The 26,005-nt window shown below is 39.8% G+C and overlaps 1 protein-coding gene across 4 annotated transcripts in view; it reads right to left on the bottom strand.

Moving 5' to 3' along the window:
- Positions 1 to 26,005, bottom strand: part of CNOT2 (CCR4-NOT transcription complex subunit 2) — a 41,176-nt gene that overhangs the window by 7,354 nt on the left and 7,817 nt on the right. For 3 of the 4 annotated variants that reach the window (XM_072146707.1, XM_072146706.1, XM_072146708.1), the window contains exons 2-14: positions 16,297 to 16,419; positions 13,361 to 13,433; positions 12,763 to 12,910; positions 12,424 to 12,606; positions 9,645 to 9,724; positions 8,469 to 8,621; positions 7,131 to 7,255; positions 5,911 to 6,031; positions 5,409 to 5,565; positions 3,311 to 3,372; positions 3,084 to 3,133; positions 2,159 to 2,259; positions 1,476 to 1,620 (exon numbers count right to left, since the gene is read on the bottom strand). In XM_072146707.1, coding sequence (XP_072002808.1) covers positions 1,476 to 1,620; positions 2,159 to 2,259; positions 3,084 to 3,133; positions 3,311 to 3,372; positions 5,409 to 5,565; positions 5,911 to 6,031; positions 7,131 to 7,255; positions 8,469 to 8,621; positions 9,645 to 9,724; positions 12,424 to 12,606; positions 12,763 to 12,910; positions 13,361 to 13,433; positions 16,297 to 16,407 — 1,509 coding nt within the window. In that variant the 5' untranslated portion in view covers positions 16,408 to 16,419. The remainder of the gene's footprint in view (positions 1 to 1,475; positions 1,621 to 2,158; positions 2,260 to 3,083; positions 3,134 to 3,310; positions 3,373 to 5,408; positions 5,566 to 5,910; positions 6,032 to 7,130; positions 7,256 to 8,468; positions 8,622 to 9,644; positions 9,725 to 12,423; positions 12,607 to 12,762; positions 12,911 to 13,360; positions 13,434 to 16,296; positions 16,420 to 26,005) is intronic. The other variant, XM_072146709.1, reaches the window with a different exon arrangement.

The raw sequence follows: 26,005 nt of genomic DNA, 5'->3' as shown, positions 1-26,005 counted from the left end.
CATTTCCTGTTTCTAATGCACAGTGGGTTCACCAAAGAGATACCAAATTATATTATTTGTCAATATAATATTCAATCTAGAAATTATTATATAGCCAGCGCTATCCATCCATCCTCAAGAATGTGGACATATAGACGGCCATTTAAGTAAGACTGGTTCTACCACCAAATCAAACTGTTACAATTTTATTTAAGAATAACGTAGAAATTATCTTAAAGGGAACCTGTCACCAGGAGACCCATTTTTAGCACTCTCCCAGTCCCCACAGAGCATAGTACATACACTGCCAAAGTGTTTTTGTATAAAAAATTGGTTTTACAGAAAAAAAAGAAATGTTATATGGTACCTTTCATTAGCTTCTGCTGTGTGACTAGGCAGTTGCCTTTTGGGAGGGGCTGGAAAGGAGCAGTTCCCCCCCCACCACCACCCTTGGGAAACATGTGACCTTTTCAAATATATGAATAACTCCCCTCACTCGGGATTGGCTGTAGAGGAGCAGGGGGCGTCGCTAAGCCAAGTGATGGGTGTTTTCATATATTTGAAAAGGTCACATGGAGAAGCTGTTCCCCAAGGGTGGGGGGGGGGGGGGGGGGACTGCTCCTTTCCAGCTCCTACCAAAAGGCAACTGCCTAGTCACACAGCAGATGCTAATGAAATGTACAATATAACATATCTTTTTTTTCTGTAAAACCAATTTTTAATACAAAAACACTTTGGCAGTGTATGTACTATGCTTTGTGGGGACTGGTGGGAGTGCTAAAAATGGGTCTCCTGGTGACAGGTTCCCTTTAAGCAGCATATAAATGAATACATATGTTTAAAATAGTGTTTTAATGAAAACATCATACAACTATGAAATTATTTTAGTGAAAGAGCCTGTATGAAACACTGTTTCCTGTCTTACAAGTTCATTTATTGTAGAACTGAAAAAAAACAAAAAAAACCCTTTTTTTTTTATCTTCAAATCCCTTACCTGACTACCACGTACAAAGTGTTAAACTATCTTTTTCCGGTGGACTTTCTGTATGCTGTGATAAGATACCAGCTAAACCATTAGATACCCTCCCTCTGCACACCCAATAATGCATTCGTTTCATAACACATCAGTAGGTACGGAAATAGCCTTCTCTGCCAGTTGGTATGAAAATGTGATAATCCTTCTCGGCATCCTCCCTTGATCTACATTCATATGGTCATTTATCTTGAGTCAGTTTGTCATGAATATTAAACAGTAGCTGTTATATATCAGTTTGTACATCCTTGTGGAAAACCTGTGTAGTACTGTCCAAGCAGTTTCATCATGGAAGCCATCGATGGCCAAGATGGTGACCTCCTTGTAAATGTCAGAGTAGTGGCTACTTGAGATCACTTGACCAAACTAAATAGAAGAATCCCATGCTCAACTATTTATCCATCAGAACTAAAACATGACCTGAGTTTGTATGAATCTATAGCCTACAAGGGATGTACTATACCTTTGCAACTTTCCTCCAGTTAAGACAGTCAAAGAAATAGTATGTTCCCCTCTCGTAGGTATTGGTTTTCATAGTTGGTTCCATTCCAGGTGCTCTGGTTATCCATACCCGCTCTTCTTTGTGGTATCTCCAGTCTCTGTTGAAACTAAAATGACAAAAAGGTTTAACTTTTCATATGCAGTTAAATACAATCTAGGGAAATGTTCTGGATTTTGGGACCCATTTCAACTACTAGTAAAATGAAAGGGGCAGTTGGGCAACAACACACTGTACCCCTGATGAATAGAGCATCCAGTTTGTGCATGTGCCAGTTGCCCTATTCATCAGGGGTACAATGGACCCACGTTATCATGATCCCTGAGGGTCTAATCACCAAGACCCCCACCAATCAGCACATTAGCTCCTATCCACAGGATAGTGGCTAACTTTTTGTCACCATACAACCGCTTAAAAAAAGGGTGAAAAAAAAAAACCACAGGAAAAGACTATATGGCCAAGGTCCAGTTCACTTCACAGTTGGACCCCATACACAGTTAATTCCTTCAGTTATTGGGAGCCAAAAACAACAGGTTACAGACAGGTGTTTTTCAAAAGTTAAAACAATCCAAAAAGGTTTATACTTTGATAGGAATTGTACTAAATGACCTACACACATAAAAAGGAGGATATTAAAATATACATACAGCTCTACTGCCGCTAAAAGCTGTAATACATCTCCACCATTCATGTAATAAAGATAGAAAAGTAGATCTTCTCCATATCGCCCAAGTTTTATTGCAGCCAGCTATAAAAAAACATTATAATTGTGAAAAAGAAAGCATAATGATTATATAAAACATGCAGTATTTAAATCAGAAAATATATAAACCTAGTACAAACACATTCATTTCAATGGACCAATGACTTTTCCTTGAATCCATGTGAAAGTGGTAAAAAAAAAAAAAAAACCCACAGCAGGTGCTATTCCTGCTTTGTTTACAGCTTAGGCCATCCCATAGAAGTCTATGGAAAAGCGAAAAACAAATGCCATACAGTGCCATCCATGCCATCAGTATTTGCAGAGAAGTTGCTAAACCCTTTCAAAAGTTTAGGACAAGCTACCAACATCATTTGCCAGTCTTATCTTTGCAGATCTGATAAAAAGAGACGCATGTACCTTTTTTGTGGACTTACAGCTCAGCGACAGATGACACTGATAACATAAAGACCACTAAAACAGACCTCAGAATTATTATATAGCTCCTATCACCTACTGGAGACAACTTCAACCATGTATGCATAAATACTAGGAACAGATGGAATTGAATTGTAGTTCTCTAACTGACCACAGAAGTAATCATATATTACAGATAAGTTTGGAAAACTATTTTAATGGCTGAAGGCTGACATTTTATTTTGTAGTTTTCAGGCCGTTTAGAGTAACCTGATTTTAGAAGAATAAAGCACAGCTTTGCTTTGCCATGGAAGAGAGAATTATCCCACACAGGAACATCCATCTTGCCTGGTAGATTTTAATTAACCTCCAATTAGAAATGTAAAAGTGACATCAGACATTCAACATTATAACAGAAAGAAATACGCAATAATAATCTAGAGCCCAGCACTCACCTTATCCCTAATGTGAATGTTCGTTAAGTATTCGGAGGGAACATGAAAATCTAGAGGAAAGATCAAAAAAGGAAATTAGATGGTAGGAGAATGAGAATGCGGACAACATTCTTCAGCTCACAAAACATATTAATATATATTAATATATATATATATATATACATACATACACATATGAAATAAATGGTTATTTCACATGTAGAGTACATAAAATAATAATTGCATACCAATATCTTGTGGTCGACAAGGTGAGGATGCCCACGGTGATGCAAATTTCGGATAAAGATTTCTGGGTTTAAAAATGTAAAGAATACATAGTAAGTGCAAAACATAACAGCCCTTAAGAAATGTCCACCACTGATGAACATACAGTATGTGTCTAAAAAGGCCAAAACACAAAACTAAGACTGCATACACTTAAGCGTGTGTTCCATGGGGCCTGGTGGCGAGAAGGGGAAGAACACACGTCAGCCCTCCATATAAAGCCAAGCAGGGCATGCTCTATACCCTACGGAGCAGCCACCTAGGCTCAGTCACGCTGGGGTGACACACTATGCTCACCGCACTGTGAGCAGGTGCCATAGACCTCTATAGGGGCCATGATCTGTCCACTATTAGATCACGACCCCCCTTATAGTCGTGTGAATGTAGCTTAACAAATACAGCATGAAATCACCTTGTACATTTTGCAGATTGTTATAAAGCTAAACACTAGGCATGCTCCTTAAAACCCATAAAAATCTATTAGAAAAATAAAACCAAGCATCCAACCCAGTTATCAAAAGGGTAGAAAACTTCTAATTTCGAAGATGTCACCAAGGAACGTGTGTGCAGCCAACATAGAGCCGCAGCAACAATTCATTAGCTTATAAGTTATAAGGTACAATAATTTATAGGAAGCCATGATACAAGTGATTAATCATCCATAAAATACATTGATGGAAGTGTTGATAGAGGCAGTTCCCTATGATATTACAACAGTGCATACATGACATCACAGCCACTAGATGTAAAGTCCTTCAAAATTTGCACCAAAAAAAAAAAAAAAAAAAAAAAAATCTAATAAAAACAATGTCCATAAGCCTGAAAATATTGTGTCCGCTTTCTGCCCACACAGTGATCGACAGCTTCCCCTGCACATTTCTCTGTCCAGAAACACCTGTCAATCACTGTGTGGGTGGGGAACACAAGTTCTCCAAGCACTTTACATGAAAATATTGCAGCAAATCATAACTAAATGAAATACTATATCTATAGCTCAGCATATCCTGCTCCAATTGAAAATAGTATAACACAAATTAAAAAAAATCCACTGTAAGACCTATTAAAAGAAAATTAATTTACAGATACCAAGTCATAAAACACATTCATTAGAAGAGATTGTGCCCCAATAGACATTGTGTCATTAATATGTATTTATTATTAATGTTTGCCAATCAGCAGAACAGAGATTTTAAGTCTACCTGAACTGCTCCACAGCATAGGGACTTCTGTGTTTCAGGGATTTAAGGGAACCTGTCCTCAGGGACCTAATTTTTCACTAAAGACAGATTGTAAAAGCCCATGACACCTGCAGTGCAAACATGCCTATCTGCCTTTTCTAAGTATTTGCATTACAATATAATTGTGTGTTATAACTTACTCTTGCACCCTGACAAATTCCTGGGGTAGTCACAGATGCTGGGATTTGGTTTGGATGCATTTCAAAAACAACATGTGATTTGTCTGAGCTGCAGGCTGCCTCCATCTTTGTGCTCCTGTACAGCATGTCCCTACCCCACTGATGTCATCTCACCAAGCTGTGCACTCTGTGAAGGAGCAGGAGGGAGGAGCTGTACAGGAGCACGAAGGTGGGGGCCAAGACCTGAGGAGTGAGTAACAGACAAGTCACATGTTTTTTGAAATGCATCTTAACCAATGTCCAGCCCCTGTAATTACCCCAGGATTTTGTCAGGGTGAAAGGTTATAACACACAATTATATTGTAATGCAAATGCTTATTAAAGGCGGAGAGGCATTTTTGCACTGCAGGTGTCATGGGCTTTTACAATCTGTCTTTAGTGAAAAATGAGGTCCCTGGTGACAGGTTCCCTTTGGTTAGCTGATCCGAAAACCCCATCAAAGTCAATGGAGCACAAGTTGGTGTCGGAAAGAGATGGTTTTTTTCCAATTTTCAAAATTGTTCTCGTTGCTCATGGCAACCAATCAGAGCTTGGTTTTAATTTCCCATGCCATGAACAATGACAACAGTAGTTTTGTACAACTGTTTTAATAAATGAGGCTCATTGTGTTTTATAAAGAAGAGCAACCAACAAAAACTACTCACTCAGGAGAGTTGAGGTTGAGGCCTAGTGTTGTCAAGTCACTTCCTAATGCAAGATGTACCATCCCTGGATCTGTCTCAGCTGCCCTGATGAAGGTTAACAAGCCAATCATGCCAAACTGGTCTGTCACCATGCCTTGAGGAATGTTGGTAACTCGCCCTGGATAGGAGAGACAAGCAGCAGTCCATGTGGTTACACAGATAGCGCATTAAGAATCTAGAAACCAGGAAATTATGATCCAAGAAAATGAAAAGCTTCTAACAGGCTTGCCATATACATTATAGATAGCCAATGAAGCCCCACATTTACCCAACAAAGGATAAACAAGTAATTGGGTCGCTGCCATAAGACACAGTTTTGATTTGTAATATAGGCTGATGTGGTATTATCGCTGGATGTGATATTTTAGTGTTTATTTTTTGAGCAGTGTTAATTACAATCCTATCAAACATTTCACTGGATAGAGAAATGAAATAAAGAGTAACAGTGATAGACAGAACCTACCGTCGGGTAAAACTTGGATCCCTTTTTTTTGCTGGTTATTATTTTGCGTTGTGGAACTTTTGTCGCCTGGAAATTTGGGTCCATCTGTACTTGAGGCAGTCTTACCTGTTGTATTTAAATTCTGTACATAGAAAATATAATGAAAATCCATCAATACATCCCATTTATGCTTGTTCTAGCACTTAGGTTTCAGTATCTAGCATTATTGAAAAAAAAAAAAAAAATATGTAAATTGCTTTTAGTCTATTTAGTCATTTTCTGCTTAAAAGGAAACCTACCGTGAGTTATATACTATCAGAATTAGATCTGATGGTAGTTGTCTCCTGCCTTCCTCTGCCCTAATCTGTAATTTAATAATCCTGCAACCTATCCTATTAAAAACTTTTAGTAATATGTAAATTAACTGCAGAGGCTACTGGGGTGTGTATTAGCTTTACCTCCTAGTGCCTGGTCAGGCTTCTCCATACCTCAGTAGACTCTGCAGATAGTTTAAATATTGCTAAAATAAAGTTTGACAAATTAGGTAAGGTTCCAGGATTTTTTTAAATTACAGACTAGGGCAGAGGCAGGCAGGAGGAATCTACCATCAGATCTACTTCTAATGGTAGATCCTCATGGTAGGTTCCCCTTAAATTTATCATTAAAAATAGTGATTAATTTGGAGAAAAAAAAGATACCCTTCACTTTTTATATACTTTGTTGCTGGTCAACTTGTCTAGTTGTTTTTCTTATTGTTAGATATGTAAAAGCAAAAAACAGAGCAAGAAACCTAGAAAGTTCTAGAAAACAACTCTCCTGGTAATGGCTGACTGCCCATGGCAGAGCTCAGAAGATGTAAGGTAGCAAAGCACAGACACAAAACTGCAGCATAATGAGGAAAACGAGCAAATAGTTGATGAATGGTCTTCGGAGACGAGATACAAGATGTATAAACAAAGGAGAAGGAACAGCGATGACCCATTTAGTCACTCACTGCAACATTTCAGCTCACCATCCTCTTTTACTGCAAAGGATTTGTTAAAACCATAATAAACTAGGAATTTCGAAGTAAAATGACACCGCAAAATATATTTTATCAACTTAGATGAAAAATATAATGGCTTCTTTCTTTAACCAGTAATACTACAAGTATAAGCCATTAATGTATACATTTATATTGGCACTAAAAACTATGAGGAAAAAAACTTCAGAAAGAATGGAATATAAAAACATCCACGTACAGATTTATTGTCGTCATTGCTCGATGTTGGATCCTTATAGCTGGAGCCTGGTAATGCAGGGAAGTCCTCGTTGTGTATTGAGAAGTCCTGGGACTGCTCACTTGCTGGTTTTGTCACCATACCGACTGAAGAGAAAATTTATATTTATAAAACAAAAATTACATATGAACTAAATATGTACATATGAAATAATACCACAAAGTACATACAGGTAAAATAGTTTAAGACTCTACTGTAAACTCCACAAGGTCCACAATATAAGGGTATGTTCACACATCGAAACTTGGCACAGATTTTTCTGCTAGGATTTCTGTAGAAAAATTGGCCTTCCTATACAAATCTATTTCAGAACCCCCCCTGCACATTTTAAGAGTTTTAGCATTGAAAAACTCAAATAAGTTTTGGGCTTCAGACTTCTGCATGCTTCCGAGCAGAAATCTTCCAATACTCATTGCTGGAACATGGACTATACTGGGCTCATCCTACCCAGTCTCTACCTAGTCTCAAGAAGAACTTAGCTGATAGAGACAAATGAAAACCAGCCACACCATGACTACAGCTCTGACTAAACAAGACCATGAATAACAAGTGAGAAGTATACAGAACAGATTAATACGTTCATTGAGAAGGTTCAGAAATAAAAAAAAAGAAAGAAAAGAGGACACCTTGTTTTGGCAACAACAATCACAAGTTTTAGTGTTGCTGAATAATAGCTACATTTGAAGGTACTCTATGTATAATCTCAATGTGCACTACAATACCCATCATATAAACCACAGCGGGACTGTTCCTATGCTTTATAACCAGAAAGAAGGATTTATTACAAGGCTTGAAGAACAGGAGCTGTGAGTGCCCTTGGCTCAGCTTTAGCAGAGGACAATTCCAAAGTAAAGTACTAAACATTAGTTTAGCGAGTCTGGAGCCGTGTACTCTCTGATCAGGGCTATCTGAATGAGAAACCTTATCCAGCACCTATCAGCGAGCAAATGAAGTATTATGGTTAGAAATCTTCCTCTCATTAGGTTCCCTATCACAGATGCTATCATTTCTCTTACATTGTGACAGACTGTCAATGATGTCTGCAGAGAATAGTAAAAGCTACACAAAGAATAACTAGGACTTATTTTCTTATCTACCAATTGGGTTTAAAACTGGCAGCAGGGAATGTAAGGGAACTGTGCTTTAGGCAATGGTAAAGAAAGTGTACACCTCCTTCTTTGAGAAAGAAGAGGAAATTGAACAAATACAGAACAGAATGAACCCTGTAGTAAAAGTTATTCCAATGGCCATTATCTGAAATGAGAGTTGGAGTTTAAAATAAATAAATTATAGCCTTACCATAAGGAGCCCTTCCCGCCAAAGGGTTTATTAACGGAGTAGGGTTGCCACTTCCTTCCCTTCGATTTCTATCAGCTAGTGCAGGGAAATCTGAAAGGTCCAAACCCGTCACATTTTCACTTCCGTCTGAAATACAAAAGGAAGAAAGGGGTCCTAAAAGGCAATAAGCAAGAGCAGTCAAGACAGCTGAGCAATGGCAAGCAGAGCCTCAGGGGCTACTTTATTTTATTAAATCATGTTGCTTTCCTGTACACAAAAAGACACTAATGAAATGCACGAATAATAAGATGTGATGAAGAAAAGTATCAGATACTTGTCATGTTGCACGATGCTACATGTTCTAAGTTCTGGAGACCATAACTCATGCTTATTCATGGCTCTACCAATAAAGCAGAGACCAATGATATATACATATGTGCCATCTAGTGGCTTCTCTTGTCATACAAGTATATTCAAATAAGAATTACCCTTTAAGCTCTGATGTGCCCTCTGATATATTTGCACAATGCTTTTACTCAGATTTTATTTAAGTGTTATACATCATTTCTGAAGTGCCAGGGAATAGACTGACTTAACGCAAATAAATTACAATAGCTATTCCTTAACATATTTGTTCACTTGAAATTATAATTGTGCTGCATTATAATAGTATATGAAAGTGGTCAATGTCCAAACTTGTAGTCTATAGACTTATAACAAGTCATTAGAGGACTACAATATGGAAACTCTCATAATGGGAAGAAAGGACACCTGGATAATACCTGATGATACCTTATGAGCATAAAGAAGTGTGCAACATCTATCTTTCTATAAACACACTTGGAGCAGTGAGGAACATCCATCTTGATGCAAGCCAAGGGGTTTACTATTTTTTTACTATGTTGTACTGTATGTCATATCTATCACTTTAAATAGGTGACAACGCTATGGAGAACAAAAGTTGGCCACATAATAAGCCAATTGCTGTAGGTCTGGCATCTATAGATCAAGATGTATAGCTGGGGGCCACTGCATTAAGGCAAGTAAATCTAATTTCTTTCATAATGAAAACAGCCAAATATAGAGCAATTTATCCTTACAATAATACTAAGTATCAAACCGAATACTACATGGTATATTTACAGGGAACTGTGATGTAAAAAAACAAAAAAAAAAAAGAAAAAAACATTCTCTCACCTGTTCCATTAAAAATATTACTCGATAATGAATTGTTCAAACCAAACGCCTGATTTCTGTTCATTCCAAACCCAGACATGCTGTGTGATTAAAGAGGACAACCCAAGTTTAGAAAATACACTGGGTACAAAACAAACAGGATGAATGTAGTATACAAGGGAATCATGTTGCAATACAATTTTTAGTATTAACCCCTTAACTAGTACGGCGCGTGCCGGGTCCCGGTGCATGGAGAGGGCTCGCGGGCCGAGCCCTCTCCATAGCCGGTAAGTCTTTGCTGCATATTGCAGCAAAGGCTTACCGGTAACACCCGCGATCGGTGCTAGCACCGATCGCGGGTGCTTTCACCGCGATCGCCGCCGGCAATGCTGCCGGAGGCTTCAAAAAGATGGCGCTGCATGGGCACCGCCATCTTGGCGGGGAGCGGTGATCCGTTGCCATGACAGCATCGGGTCTCACGAAGGCCCGAAGCTGCAGTATGGCAGTATATGGTAGGATCGATCAGACAACCCAGGGTTAAAGTACCCTAGGGAGTCTGAAAAATAGTTAAAGTAAAAAAAAGTTTTAAAAAAAAAAATTATATTAAAAAAACCTAAAAATTCAAATCACCCCCCTTTCCCTAGAACTGATATTAATATTAATAAACAGTAAAAATCATAAACACATTAGGTATCATCGCGTCCGAAAATGTCCGATCTATCAAAATATAATAACGGTTTTTCACTGCGTTTAACCCCGTAACGGAAAATAGCGTCCAAATTCAAAAATGACATTTTTTTGCCATTTTGGAAAATATAAAAAAATTAATAAAAAGTGATCAAAAGTTAGCACAGTCCTAACAATTATAGCAATGAAAACGCCATCAAAAGTCGCAAAAAATGACACCACTCACAGCTCCGTACACCAAAGTATGAAAAAGTTATTAGCGCCAGAAGATGGCAAAATCAAAAAAAAAAATTTTTGTACAGGAGGTTTTAATTTTTTTAAATGTATGAAAACATTATAAAACCTGTACAAATGTGGTATCCCTGTGATCGTAGCAACCCAAAGAATAAAGTAGACATGTCATTTGGGGCACACAGTGAAAGCTGTAAAATCCAAGCCCACAAGAAAACGTCGCAAATGTGTTTTTTCACCATTTTCACTGCATTTGGAATTTTTTTCCCGCTTCCCAGTACACACCATGGAATATTAAATACAGTCACTACGAAGTGGAATTTGTTATGCAGAAAATGAGCCATCACAGAGCTCTATATGTGGAAAAATAAAAAAGTTATAGATTTTTGAAGGTGGGGAGTGAAAAATGGAAGTGAAAAAACTAAAAAAGGCCAAGTCGTTAAGGGGTTAAATTTGTTGTATTTACCCTTTTTTGTTTTTTCATTTCCATTTTTTACTCCCCACATTCAAAAATCTATAACTTATTTTTTTTACACGTAAAGAGCTCTGTGACAGCTTGTTTTCTGCGTAACAAATTTCACTTCACAGTGGTGGTATTTATTCTTCAATGCCGTGCACTGGGAAGCGGGAAAAAAATGCAAATGCAGTGAAATTGGTGAAAAATCGCATTTGAGACCTTTACTTGTGGGCTAGGGTTTTACAGCTTTCACTGTGCGCCCCAAATGACATGTCTACTTTACTCTTTTGGTCGATGCGATTACTGGGAGACCAAATTTGTTTAGGTTTTATAATATTTTCATACATTTACAAAGATTAAAACCTCCAAACTTTTTTTTTTATTTTGCCATCTTCTGGGACTTAAACTTTTTCATACTTTGGTGTATGGAGCTGTGGGTGGTGTCATTTTTTTGCAACTTTTGATGAAGTTTTCAATGCTAGCATTTTTAGGACAGTACTATCTTCTGATCACTTTTTAATGAATTTTTAATAATTTTCAAAATGGCAAGAAAAGTGCCATTTTCATATTCGGGCACTATTTTCCATTACAGGGTTAAATGCAGTGAAAAAACTTATATTTTGATACATCGGGTATTATCAGACGTGGCAGTACATAATGTGTTTATGATTTATACTGTTTATTTTTATCAGTTCAAGGGAAAGGGGGGCGATTTGGATTTTTTTTAATTATAATTTTTTTTTTTTTTTACTTCTACTTGTGTGATTAATCCTACCATATACTGCCATAGTGCTGTATGGCAGTATATGGGGATTTTCATCCTTCGACATTACAATGTGACATTAGCACATAGTACTAAATGGATTCAATCCAGACAGCCTCGGGTCTTCAAAGACCCGAGGCCATCATGGCAACCGATCGCCAATGATGATCCACGATGACATCATTGGGAGCAACTATCTCTTTTTGAAGCTGCCGGCAGCCTTGCCGGCCGCAATGTGTGGGTTAACACCCGCGATCAGTGCTAGCAGCCCATGAAGTTATTGAGAAAATATTCTCGCTAGGTGTTTTAACTTCAATCCCTTTTTATATATTGGTACAGGTTAGGCACCTGTTTATTACCTGTTAGCACCTCCACTGTCCCACTATTACTTAGAGTCTGGGGGGCAAGGCTAGTGCAGAGATAACTGTATATATAGACAAACTATTCTTGTTGTCTTTGAGCAGAGAGTGCACAATACAAAGTATACTTCTCAGGCAGGCCATAGATTCAGTCAGGAGACCAGTCTTATACAATTACATGCCAGAGTTTTCCAGCAGGTTAGACCAAATCCCACAGGTCCCACCTGAAGGCATCACATGCTGGAAGATGCAAATATGCGCTTCTTCCATAGGCCCCAAAAGGTAGTATAAGAAGCTCCTTACCTGTTCACAGTAAAAGGTTGCCGGGATGATGGTTGCTTTGGCATACATATTATGCTGGGCGAGCTTCTGTTTGGACTACCTAAACCTGAACTGCTCATGTTATTTGTCCTGCTGGGAATTCCAATGCCCTGACCAACTTGGGAGTGGTTCATCATATTCCTGGGATTCATCGGCAAGATACCCCTGAAACGGATCAGAAAGGGTATTAGCTGGAATACAGTAATATAATGGAAAGTTAGATTAAATGGTATGACAATACCCCTACTGTAAACAAGAGGAGAGAGAGCACTTTCCATTCATAGAAGTAAAATCAATCATTAAAATGAGTGTCTGAATTACCTGCTTGGCGATGGTGGCGTATGAAGTGACATTGTTGGTACCCCTGTTGTCGGCGTTACATGGTTTGGTAATTGAGTGCCTTGTGATAAGCTGCGGTTTAACTGAGGAGTATTGTTGCTCATCCCCCTCATTGGAAGGCCTAGTGCACCTAGAGAAATAACACATATAGGAAAACTTCATCCCAATGTAATAACATTCCCATTTTAGGTTTTCCAAAGCTAAATTTTTAAAGTTGGCTGTCCGATAAATAAAACATTTTTCTTTCAGATCACACAATATATAACATGCTCCTCTGTTTAGATATTCTCGCCATGGACTTGTTATGGTTCCAGACCTATTTATCTTTGAACATCCACCTAATGTGTCTAGCGCTGGTGGGGCTTGGGCACTTCGGGCACACGTGGCACACACTTACCTGCTGGATCCTATTGTTAACGGATATTAAAAATATTTCTGCTAAACCGGACAATGAAAGTCCCACATTCACCATTACGTGATCACCATAATGATTCCAATGTAAAACCTATTCTGTTTTGCCAATGAATAAATTAATAGTAAATGCGGCAGACAGACAATCTATTTGATCAAACGCACTTACTTTGTTGCCCGTATAAACTTGCCCCAAATTGGGACAGCTGGCCCGATGCAGATGGTGATGGAGATGCCAGCATCTGAAGAAGAAAAAAAAAAAACAGGACTCTGTTAGAGACAAAGGAAAATGTGCCATTCTTGACCTAAAATCTGACTAATCCTGAAGAACTTCTACCATCAGAATGAAGCTTGGATAAACCAGGAGCAGTTACTCATAGATGGAGGCACCGTGACTGTGGGAATCATCTTATATATGTTATCCATGGCCAGCTTCCTTCTAAAATCAACTATTAAAATTATGTGAATGATCCAGCAGGGTTCTGGGAGGCATTAGCTGAGCTGCCCCATGCCGTTGCTTCACATGCTGTTACATTTTGCAGGAGCAGGTCTCTCTAAGCATTTCCCCCTCACCCTCTGCCTGCTGTTATCTCACACAGAGGGGGAGGAGTAATCCTTCAGCATGGTTTCTCCATGCTCAATTTTGATGGTAGATTTCCTTTAAATCCAAATCCATGTGTGACTTATTATACCACCATCTGGAGCTGCAATACTGCATACATCCTGGGGATAGTTGTGGCACAGCTTTTGGATGGAGGCAGACTTTTTTTCCTACCCTTATACCTCACAGAAATAAAGAAACATTAAAAATATATATCATTCTTATGCTGGTAAGTTTCCAAACAGTCCCCAGAGGTACTTTGACCTGCTACTTGGGACTTCCTGTGATGTCATGTGTCCCAGTGCCTCTGGCAGATGGAGGGGGAAGTGCAGTCATTACTGTATGTACGTCTTCTACCATATGAGTGGTTGGAGGAGCATGTGGATGTCCTTGGTATGACACCGTAACCAGCGACACGATAGTGGTTATCAGAGAGGAGGACATAAAGATGATAATGACTGGATGGCCCCCTTTCATCTGCCGGAAGTATGCAAGTTGTGGGCTGTCACAACAAGTCACAGGGTTCCCAGGCTGCAGAGAAACAGTCTCAAGGTTAGTACAATGTGGTTCATCCTAGAAGAGTCTTTTCCTACCCTAGAAAAGTTTCTTATTAGTGTCCAACCCCTTTAAATAGATGTAAAACCTGCTATTTATGTAATTGATTATATTCTATAGAGCTAGGTCTGCAGGTTTAAAGGGTATCTCTCATCACATTTTCACATATACAGCTAGTGACAGGTTCCTATAGACTCCTCCCCATGCCTTATGCATCCTTAGTATGTCATGTCATGTGACCAGGGTGATTTCATCAAATGACTTGTACCCTTTACATTTGCAAAATGTAGCCCATGTACACTCACCGGCCACTTTATTAGGTACACCTGTCCAACTGCTCGTTAACACTTAATTTCTAATCAGCCAATCACATGGCGGCAACTCAGCGCATTTAGGCATGTAGACATGGTCAAGACAATCTCCTGCAGTTCAAACCGAGCATCAGTATGGGGAAGAAAGGTGATTTGAGTGCCTTTGAACGTGGCATGGTTGTTGGTGCCAGAAGGGCTGGTCTGAGTATTTCAGAAACTGCTGATCTACTGGGATTTTCACGTACAACCATCTCTTTGGTTTACAGAGAATGGTCCGAAAAAGAAAAAACATCCAGTGAGCGGCAGTTCTGTGGGCGGAAATGCCTTGTTGATGCCAGAGGAGAATGGGCAGACTGGTTCGAGCTGATAGAAAGGCAACAGTGACTCAAATCGCCACCCGTTACATCCAAGGTAGGCAGAAGAGCATCTCTGAACGCACAGTACGTCGAACTTTGAGGCAGATGGGCTACAGCAGCAGAAGACCACACCGGGTGCCACTCCTTTCAGCTAAGAACAGGAAACTGAGGCTACAATTTGCAGAAGCTCATCGACAGTAGAAGCTTGGACAGTAGAAGATTGGAAAAACGTTGCCTGATCTGATGAGTCTCGATTTCTGCTGCGACATTCGGATGGTAGGGTCAGAATTTGGCGTCAACAACATGAAAGCATGGATCCATCCTGCCGTGTATCAACGGTTCAGGCTGGTGGTGGTGGTGTCATGGTGTGGGGAATATTTTCTTGGCACTCTTTGGGCCCCTTGGTACCAATTGAGCATCGTTGCAACGCCACAGCCTACCTGAGTATTGTTGCTGACCATGTCCATCCCTTTATGACCACAATGTACCCAACATCTGATGGCTACTTTCAGCAGGATAATGCGCCATGTCATAAAGCTGGAATTATCTCAGACTGGTTTCTTGAACATGGCAATGAGGTCACTGTACTCAAATGGCCTCCACAGTCACCAGATCTCAATCCAATAGAGCATCTTTGGGATGTGGTGGAACGGGAGATTCGCATCATGGATGTGCAGCCGACAAATCTGCGGCAACTGTGCGATGCCATCATGTCAATATGGACCAAAATCTCTGAGGAATACTTCCAGCACCTTGTTGAATCTATGCCACAAAGAATTGAGGCAGTTCTGAAGGCAAAAGGGGGTCCTACCCGTTACTAGCATGGTGTACCTAATAAAGTGGCCGTTGAGTGTATGTTTCTAATTACATGAACTCAGCGCCCCCCATGGAAGCTGCTGTGATCACTTACATACAGTACGGGTACAGTTTGCTAACCTGAGGATGCTAAAGGACATGAGATGATGTCACTCTGGTCACATGACATGAACGTAACACAAGGCAGAGCTGTCAGTCGTGGTTTACTTAGCTTAGTAGGGAGGAGAGTCAAAGCCAGCAGACATGCAAATTAGCTTCCCTGACACATATCAGATAGACAACTGTAATTAAGGTACAAGCCTCACTGGCAGCTAATTAAAGGTGATACTTTCGCCTAGACACACTATAAAAGTCTAGAGGTAGAATGTGCCTGCTCCTTGCGCCATAACGCTAAAAAAAAGTTTTGGGCTGTTATGAAGTGATACAAGTAGGTTACTGAATAGAATGCAAAAAGTAAGCGACTTACATCTTTCTCCGACCGATGTGGAAACATCGAGGACTGGCTATAATACATGTTCTCATCATGGTAGTCACTTTCGACCCCTTCTACAAACTTCTTTCTTGAAGCACCAAACATGCTGTATGTCACCTAACAAAATAAAAAACAAAATTGTTTTATTTTTCATTTACAAGTCTATATGGGAGTTTCTCACCTGTAAAAGAAATTGTATGTGGTGGTAAATTGCGCCATATTCTTGCAGGCTTTATTTTTACAGCTTTCAATGTGCAGTATATGTTGCACGTTTTTAATTCCTTTAAAAAAGTTTTTTTGTTATATTTTGCATTTAATATAAAGTCTTGCATCGCTATTTTTTTTTTAAATGTCAGTATATAGAGCAATATAAGGAGTCATTGTGTGTGGGATGTGAGGACATTTCAAACTGCACGAAACAGACAAAAGGGCAAAGTGTCGGGTTCATCACCAGAAATTCTTTTTATATTTAAATAGATCAGACATTTTAGGACCCGGTAATGCTTAATAAGTTTATGATGTAAGGGTGGCGATTTGAATCTTTTGGGGTTTTAAAAAGTAAAAAGTTTAACAAACATTTTTTTTAACTATTATTTCAGCCCTCTAGGGTACTTGAACTTTAGGGGTCTGAACACTTATACTGCAATGCAGCTAAAGTGCAGAATATTGTATAACGTAGATATACTGTTTTTTAAAGTCTCAAATGCTTCAAAGCAAAAGAAAAATTGAAACAAATTACCAAACACAAACTTAGGCTACATTCACACACATGTATGGGGGACGTATATACGGCCGACGTATATACGGCCGATATACGTCCCCCATACACTCCTATGGGCTCACGGCCCTGTACGGGAGCGGTACGGTGCAGCACACGTGCGGCACCGTACCACTCCGTAGCACAGGAAAAGATAGGACATGTCCTATCTTTTCACGTATTACGGCGCCGTATCTCCCTATGGAGAGGGGCGGGGGTGAGCAGCGCTCATTCCCTGCTCCTCTCCGCAGCGCCGAAGTATGCCCGCCGTACTACGGTACAGCGGGCACACATCGTGTGAATGTAGCCTTATGGATGAACAGCTTTCTGTACTAACACTAAATAGCCAATCATGAAAGGAATCCAAAAGAGGTTTTTCACAAACGAAAACATGACAAGGTCTTCATCTACCCACATATATATTTAAAGGGAACCCATCACCAGGAGACCCATTTTTAGCATTCCCTCAGTCCCCACAGAGCATAGTACATACACTGCCAAAGTGTTTTTGTTTAAAGAAATAGGTTTTACAAAAAAAAAAAAAAAAAAGATATGTTATATTGTACCTTTCAATACCATCTGCTGTGTGACTAGGCACTCGTCCACCGGGAGTGGCTGGAAAGGAGCAGTCCCCCCCCCCCCCCCAAAAAAACCTGCTCCTCCATGTGTCCTTTTCAAATATATGAATAACTCCCAACACTCGGGATTGGCTGTAGAAGAGCAGGGGGCGTCGCTAAGCCAAGTGATGGGTATTTTCGTATATTTGAAAAGGACATATGGAGGAGCAGTTTCCCAAGGGTGGGGGTGGGGGGAACTGCTCCTTTCCAGCCACTCCCAGGGGACGAGTGCCTAGTCACACAGCAGATGCTAATGAAAGGTACAATATAACATATCTTTTTTTCTGTAAAACCAAATTTTTATACATAAACACTTTGGCAGTGTATGTACCATGCTCTGTGGGGACTGGGAGAGTGCTAAAAATGGGTCTCCTGGTTACAGGTTCCCTTTAAAGGTATTCCCATAACTTTTCACAGGGAGATAGCATCTGTATAGATTTTGCGAAGCACAATGGAGTTGTCAAATCTGAGCTTATTTCTACAAATTCAGTACCAGGGTGGGATAAGGAAACATTGCTTCTTAGCTACCTTGTAAGGCAGTCCCTTGTCATTAATTTGATTTTCACGAAGACATTTGAAAGATAATATCCAAACAAGATTCCCAACTGTGGCACAAGATTCCCTACACATGCGGCACCATACCGTGTGACAAGTTTCTCAATGGAGAGGGGCGAGGGTGAGCAGAGCTCAGCCCCTCTTCCTCTCCTGGGCGGAAGCAATTCTTGCCCATTTATTTGCACCACCTCCTTTATTAAGCAATGCATCTGAAAGCCTTCAGCTTTACAGTTTCCAGAGCTAATGATTTGCTCTTTCCGAACCTAGGGAACATTTTCCCTGATAATTCATCTCCCTTAGGTGAAAGCAGTTTTAGGAGAGTTGCTCACAAGCAAGTTCGGTCTGAACCTTGTATCACAGAACTGTATGTCAGTACAGTCTAGTGACACAAGGAGCATTTTTCACGGACCAAACTCCCTCTTGGGCACCTGGCCGCAGGTCATGTTCACACCTCTGTGAGGTCTTCAGGCTTAAGCCTTTTCTCTGTGTACGACCATGCCTGGTGCAAATAACTGGAGACTGTAAACAGAGTTGTAAACTAGGCTCGATAAGAACAGCTTACAGAAGTAAAGGAAGGGGTAAAAGTAGGACAAAAGGGATATATTTATTTAATAAAGTACAGGCAGTCCCAGGGTTAGGTACAAGATAGGTTCTTTAGGTTTGTTCTTAAGTTGAGTTTGTATGTAAGTCGGACCTGTATACTTTATAATTGTAACTCCAGTCAAAATTTTTTTGGTCTCTGTGACAACTGGATTTTAAAAATGTTTGGTTTTCATAAGAATTGTGATTAACAATAAATCTTAATTACAGACACCTTTGATAACTGTTTATTGTAGCATAGGACTAAAGTACAGCAAATTACCAAAATCCAGAGGTCCGTTTGTAACTAGGGGTTGTATGCAAGTCAGGTGTTCTTAAGTAGAGGATACTGCCTATATATTACAAAGTATACCATCATCTGCACTATTTAAACAATTGTGTTATATTTTAAATACAGGATTTTAGCAACATCAGCCAATGGTAACACCACATCAGTTTTAAAAGGAGACACATCAGAAAACCATTTGCATTGCTTTAGAAGACATAGAATATTAGAAATACATCCAATTTTCAAGCTGATTTATCCAGGTGGAAAGGACATGCAGCTTAACCAAAAACATTTTAGAGGAACAAAAATATAATACCGAGTAGACTGCAGAGGAAATGTAATACTCTTTAAGAACCGCAGAATAAATGTAGTAACTGTAAAAGGGTTCCCCCCCCCCCCCACACACACACACACATCAATAGCTCTTGGGATGTAAAAAAAACTTTGCCTATTACCTTTTTTACCTCTATGCAGCAGTTTCCTTGCTATCCCCCTCATATTACCTCAGTGCTGCAATGGCTGCCTACTCTCCATGTGCTGATAACCCCTACAAGTCCGTACTTTGTTTACACTTTGTTTCCGATTGGATTCATGGGAGGGGCGGAGCTCCACAGGGGAGGAGACCATGTGAGGTCAGTGTATGAGCTCAATGTGTGAATGCAGATGTCTCCTACACAGAATAGTTAGGTACCAGACCTCCCTGTTCCCCATCAGTCCCTCCATCGCAGTCAGTGTTTCTACAGAACTTTATCGGTCTCCTCTCTTTATGCTGCTCCCTTCCACCACCTTGTCATCGGCAGTATAAGCTCTGGTCAGATAAACTATTAACCCTTAGTGCTCACACAGCACAGGCTATAGACTTCATGTGGTAATGATTTCAACCACTTAATTCATGTTCCCTGCTCCTCCAGGTGACGAAAGCTGCCAGGCTGGTCACCATATACATCCTGTATATGCACTGGATTTGAGAGAGAACACAAGGCATCATGGGATCTGTGAGCAAGCCAAGTGGCCTCAGCTTGAGGGCATAGACTGACAGATATTAGTCTCTGCCCCCTTCACCTCTGGTGAGAAAGTTTTTGTCAAATACTTTCTGAACAGAAAATGAGAAAATGCCATAACTTTGGAAACAAAAGAATGAGCAGCACTAAGTAGCCATCGTTCTGTTTGTTTTCAAAGGGGGAAAATCACATAATAATTTGGTAAAAATCACTATAGCTTTACAGTTACGTTTTAAGATACGTTCACATGCGACAGACTTCCACAAATGGAAAGCGGTTCAATGCATCTGAAGTAGCATTTAAGAATTTCAGCAAGCCCCATACAGATAGTCGCAGGCATTTCTGCAAGAAAATCTTCTAATTTGCAGCGGAGAAAATACACTTAAAGGGGTTTTCCTACAAACGAAAAATTCTCACATATCAATCCCCTAATGATGTTAACACAATAAAGATCATTTTAACCCCTTACTTTACAATTTTACTCAGTTTTATTGCCGTTTTAGCTCCTATCACTCCCTCGGCAGCTCAGTGCAAAATCCCAGGTTGTGGACTGGGACTCTCTAAGCAGACACATTATGATCCATCTATCTCTGTGGGGCGACAATGTGGTTAGATTATCAGGGTACAAGGTGTATATACACTTTCATCTGGGTACTGATATTGTACTAACACACTGACACAGAGAGATGAGACAGATGAGATGCATGAGATCCATTACATGTCTTTTACAGAGTCAGCTCTACAACATCTCTGTTCTAAGTCTCACAGATATGTGCCTGCCTTCCCCTTCCCATGAATCACTTATTACCTTGTAGCTTGCAGCTTGTCTCTCCTCAGAATCTCCTGCCAGGAAGTGAATCAATGTCTGTAAGCTCTGTGCTAGGACTGCAGGGGACGGGGCTACAGACTGGAGACACAGAAATTCACTGCACGATCTCATCAAACATGGCGCCAGACCCCAAGTCTGCAGTTACAGGGTCGGACCTGGGGGCAACTGAAATTGTGTACACCAGGACTGATAGAGACAGGTTGGACTTGCTGCATTTCTGATAATTACATTGAATTACAGAATGTGTTATTTTCATGTGCCGAGTACATATAAGAAACTTGTCTTCGTGGGAATACCCCTTGAAATCCACCAAGTTCATATGACAATCTTGGCTGGAAATCTTGGTTATTTTATATGTGTTAGAAGACTTAATGCCATAAGGTTTATTGACTTAAAGCAAAAATCTAGACCAATTTGTTTTGTGAAACATTTAAATTATACTTCTTTAGGATCTCTCATCAAACATCTGAAAGGAATTGTTTGAGTTTATTAAGCATGGCTATTGAAATCATATTGCACTATACCATACATGTGCATTTGCATTTCAATTTAGAATAGAGTTAAAGGTGGGAGAAAATCTAAATATAAAAATGAGGCAGATTTATTAGACTTTTTTTTTTACTTTGCAAAGGTTGTCAAACTATAATTCCACAGCACTCTGCAGTAAAGATTATTAAATCTTATTTTTATATTTAGATTTTCTCCACCTTTAGGGTACATTCACACAGCGGTATGCCCGCCGTGCGGGCATACCGCCGTGTGCTGGAGAGGAGGAGGAGGTGACCCCTCCTCCCTCCTTAGAGAATAGCGGCGCACGGCCGCACACACGCCAAAAGATAGAGCATGCTCTATCTTTTTGCGGTGTGCGGGCCGGATCGGTGCCACACATGAGCCACATGTGTGGCACCGCATCTGCGCCGCGCCGCTATTGCAGTCTATGGGGACGTACATGCGGCCGCAAATTTGCGGCCGCATGTACGTCCCCACAGACGGCCATGTGAATGTGCCCTTAACTCCATTCTAAATTGAAATGCAAATGCACGCGTAAAATATAGTGCAATACACTTAATAGCCATGTTTAACAAACTCAGCTATTTCTTACACCTTTTCATGTGATGGACATTAATCCAAATTTTCTAGTGCACATTGAAGGTGTTTTCTAGGGGGGAAAGCTTGATGATAGGTTGAGTTGTCAGATGATACAATTTTGGTTGTCCCTGGATTCGACTGTAAATCTTCTGACTATGGTTGGACAATGGATCTAAGCTTATCAAGCATTGTAGAAGAAGGAGGAGGGGTAAAAGGCAGACAGGACTAGAGACACAGGCACTTCCTGGTTCAGCAGTGCTTCTACAGCAGCTGCTCTACAAGATAAGCTCTGGATCCCAGGTGAAGCAGCAACTGCCGAATGTGTGACGTCTTATATCCATTTCAGGACTCTGATCTGACTAGTCTTTCTCTATGTGTCAGATATTAGTAGACTGTTCAGAAGCTAAATGAAAGTGTAGATAAACCATGTATCCTGATAATCTAACCAATTGTCAGCTCCCTATCGAACAGCACTAGAGGAATCATAATGTGTCTGCTTAGAGATAAAATTAAAAAACAATAAAACTGAGTAGAATTGCAAAGTAAGGGGTCAAAAATAATCTTTATTGTGTAAGCATCAGTAGGGAATTAAATCTTAGAACTTTCTTTCATGGGCAAACCCCTTGAATAGTGGGTTAAGACACATGACCACTGTAAGCAAGTGGTCTTCATTGTCTGGGGCTGCAGCAGATACTCTGCAGAAACGCCCAGGAGGTTGGCAGCACCAGGCATAAGTTGGATTTCATGGACCAAAGTGCAGAGGATAGGGCTCCGAGCTTCATGATATACAAGTCCGCCCTTCTCTGCAAAAAGCACCACCGAACTCTAATCATGATTACATGAAGAAAGACTTCATCACTATGGAGTCCAATCATCTGCACTGAGGTCATTTTTCATGGACCATCCATGTTGGTGAGCAGCCCCTCATACATACAGACCAGCTATCAATGTAGATGAAAAATTATCACCACGACCAGTGGTGCATTCACAAATGCTCAAAACAATGCCACAAGAAACCAGAGAGATAATAAAGTATGAAAAAGTATAATAGACACCGTTACCCCTTTCATCCTGTAGATCCTTTTCTGGTGTTGGTTTCCAAAAAATATAAAATAATTAAAATATGGTTGTGTAAATAGTTTTTGATAAACACCACCTTCGGTTATTAAAAAAATTGAGGCACAAAAATAATTTTGGTATCCTTACAAATAAAGATGCAACCCATACAGCAAATTAATGAAAAAAAACAACCTTAATATTGTTGGTCTTGCTTAAAGTGAAACTTCACTTTCGACAAAATGGTATAAATTAATAGTGCAGATGATGATAGTGAAATTTATTATAAAAACATGTCTGTGTCCTTTTTCCTCTGCCTCTCTCCGAGTTAAAGCGGTTTGTGTAAATCTTCTTTCTGTCCTGTATCCACCAAGGATCAGAGATAAAGGAACCTGAAAATGTTCCTAATGACTTACAGACAGCTAGCTGAATCATTAAAGGGGTATTGCCACAAAGACAAGTTTCTTAAATATACTCAGAGAATGTGTTATTTTGTTATCCTAATTCACCGTTATTAACAAAAATACAGCATTTCACATATATAATTCCACCCTGTCTATCAGTCCTGGTGTATACAATTTCATTTTCCCCTAGACATGACCCTGTATCTTCTAACTTTAGGGTCGGCGCCATCTTGTCTGACGCTATGGAGCTGAGCTGCTCCCTGCAGCGGACCCTCCCCCTGCATTCCAGGACGGGTTTTCACTGACACACACAGGCCTGAAGTTGGCCTACATAATCATTGCAATGCATCTTAAGTTTTTCCCCTTTGTAACGCATGTGAGGAGTTGCCAGTTTAGTCTTACTTTTGCAACTTTTTGTTGTGTGCGACTATTTAGTAAAAGTAAGCCTGGGACTAGCATGCTCTGTTTTGAGACTTATTAGGAGCAAAAATGGGACAATTTCAGAATTGCCCAAAAGTCTCACAAGTTGAACAAACTTCTGGGCTACAAAGATAAATTTGGTATACTGCACTAAATTCTTGAGGCAACTAACTTTGGTATGCTGATTGATTCTGCGTCTAAAGTCTCAAACTGTGAAAAGTCGCAAAAAAAAAAAAAAAAAACTTCCTGCCAGCAAACACCAGCAGCAGCAAGAGAAAAGCTACAAGCTATAGACATGTAAGTTCTTTATCCGGGAGAAGAATCTTGTATCTCTTTCTCTGTGTCAGATACTAGTACAATGTTCAGAAGGTAAATTAAAGTGTATATAAACCTGCATCCTAATAATCTAACCACATTGTCAGCACACAGAACTAGATGGATCATTAGGAGTCTGCTTAGAGAGTCCCTGCCCACACATTCAGATTGTACACTTACCATCAGGAGCTTAAACAGCAATAAAACTGAGTAAAAATTGTAAAGCAAGGGGTTAAAAAAATTGTGTAATCCTCGCTAGGGGATAGAAATTTGAGAATTTTTTAAAAGGAAACATGCTCTAGGTATGGAAAGCCTACTTATCATTCCAAAGTGAATCAACTTTAGGTGGCTTTTTAGATACACTGCTCACTAGAAAGGAGCAGAAAAGTGATGGATAAACCGCTCTATATTTGCAATTTAAAAAACTTCAAAAAGTTATGCTTTAACAATAACCCATCAAAATTCCCAGACATCCCCATTAACACATGCGTGTAATTCTGCAAGGTCCACTCACATGAATGTAAAGAAAAATAATACTGGGTCCTAACTGGTTGGTAACATTAACCCCTTATCACCGACACTAGCTAAAAAGGGGTATTCCAGGAATCAGCATAATTCATATACAAATGGGTCCTTAAAATATAAGCTAATATGTAATTAGTTATTATTTAAAATGTTGCTCCCCTTAGCAGAAAAATCCTGGTGACATAGACTGTAATGAAGAATTAAAATGCTACTGGCCCTTTAATCAGTCCGTTAATTTCCTCCGCGCGGTCCGTTGCAGAGCATACACAGGACAGAAGATGGCCGCTGGTCACATGTCCACATCACATGTCTGCACCTGCCTGGGCAGGTCATGTGATCACCACTATGTTTGGCTGTAGTTGGTTGGTTGGTTGCAGTGCATCCAGTATGGCCAGTGTTTTGGTGATGGCAGTTACACGTCATTACTATGGTAACAGAGCAAGAAAACATTGGGAGCAGAGCATAAGAGGGAGGAGGAGTTACTGAGAACTAAAGGATCTTGGGAATTGTAGTTTCCAGTGGCAGCCATCTTGGTGATAACTCCGCATACTTTAGAGGGCATAAAATTTTGTTAATCATAAAATCAAACTATTTAAGTTGCATGTTGTGACTGATGACATGGAGTTGTGTTATGTTCATTTATTTATAGGATCATGACGTTCATATTCCCGGAATACCCCTTTAATTTTATTTATTCTTTTCATTATAAAATTATTTGTACTTTAACTTATTCTACACTTGGGCTTGAACAAGGGTTTCGCCCTTTCACTGCAATGTAGTGTATAATGTATGTAGCTGAGAATGCTCAAATAGTCATATGCGGCTCCTGCCAGGAGGCAGAACCCAACATATGGAGGAAGCAGCAGCCTTTGGGCACATGGCGGAACCCGGGCTGCAGAATTATGGATCCAAACCAAACCAGGTGCGTTTACTAAGCAACATTAAACCTACACTATTCATTTTGCTGATGAAAAGATAAATCTGAAGAAAAAAAACCAGAGACAAGATGCGCAACACACACACACACCAAATCTGCTCTACCTCATAGATCTAGGCACCGTGACTGTGGTAATTTTCTTAAATCTATTTTACATGGCCTCCTTCTTTCTAAAATAAACTTAAAATTATGCTAAGGATTCTGAAGGTCTCTGAAAAAAAACCCAGGAACCTTTCAGGCTCATTATCATAATTATAAAAGTTGATTTTAGAAGGAAGGAAGTCATGGATAAATAAAAGATTACCACAATTGTGGTGCCTAGATCTATGA

Source organism: Engystomops pustulosus, chromosome 4 (assembly GCF_040894005.1).
Source record: "Engystomops pustulosus chromosome 4, aEngPut4.maternal, whole genome shotgun sequence".
In the NCBI taxonomy this organism is placed as follows: domain Eukaryota; kingdom Metazoa; phylum Chordata; class Amphibia; order Anura; family Leptodactylidae; genus Engystomops; species Engystomops pustulosus.
The sequence above is the reverse complement of the archived record's forward strand: the minus strand, read 5'-3'. Positions and strand labels throughout refer to the sequence as shown.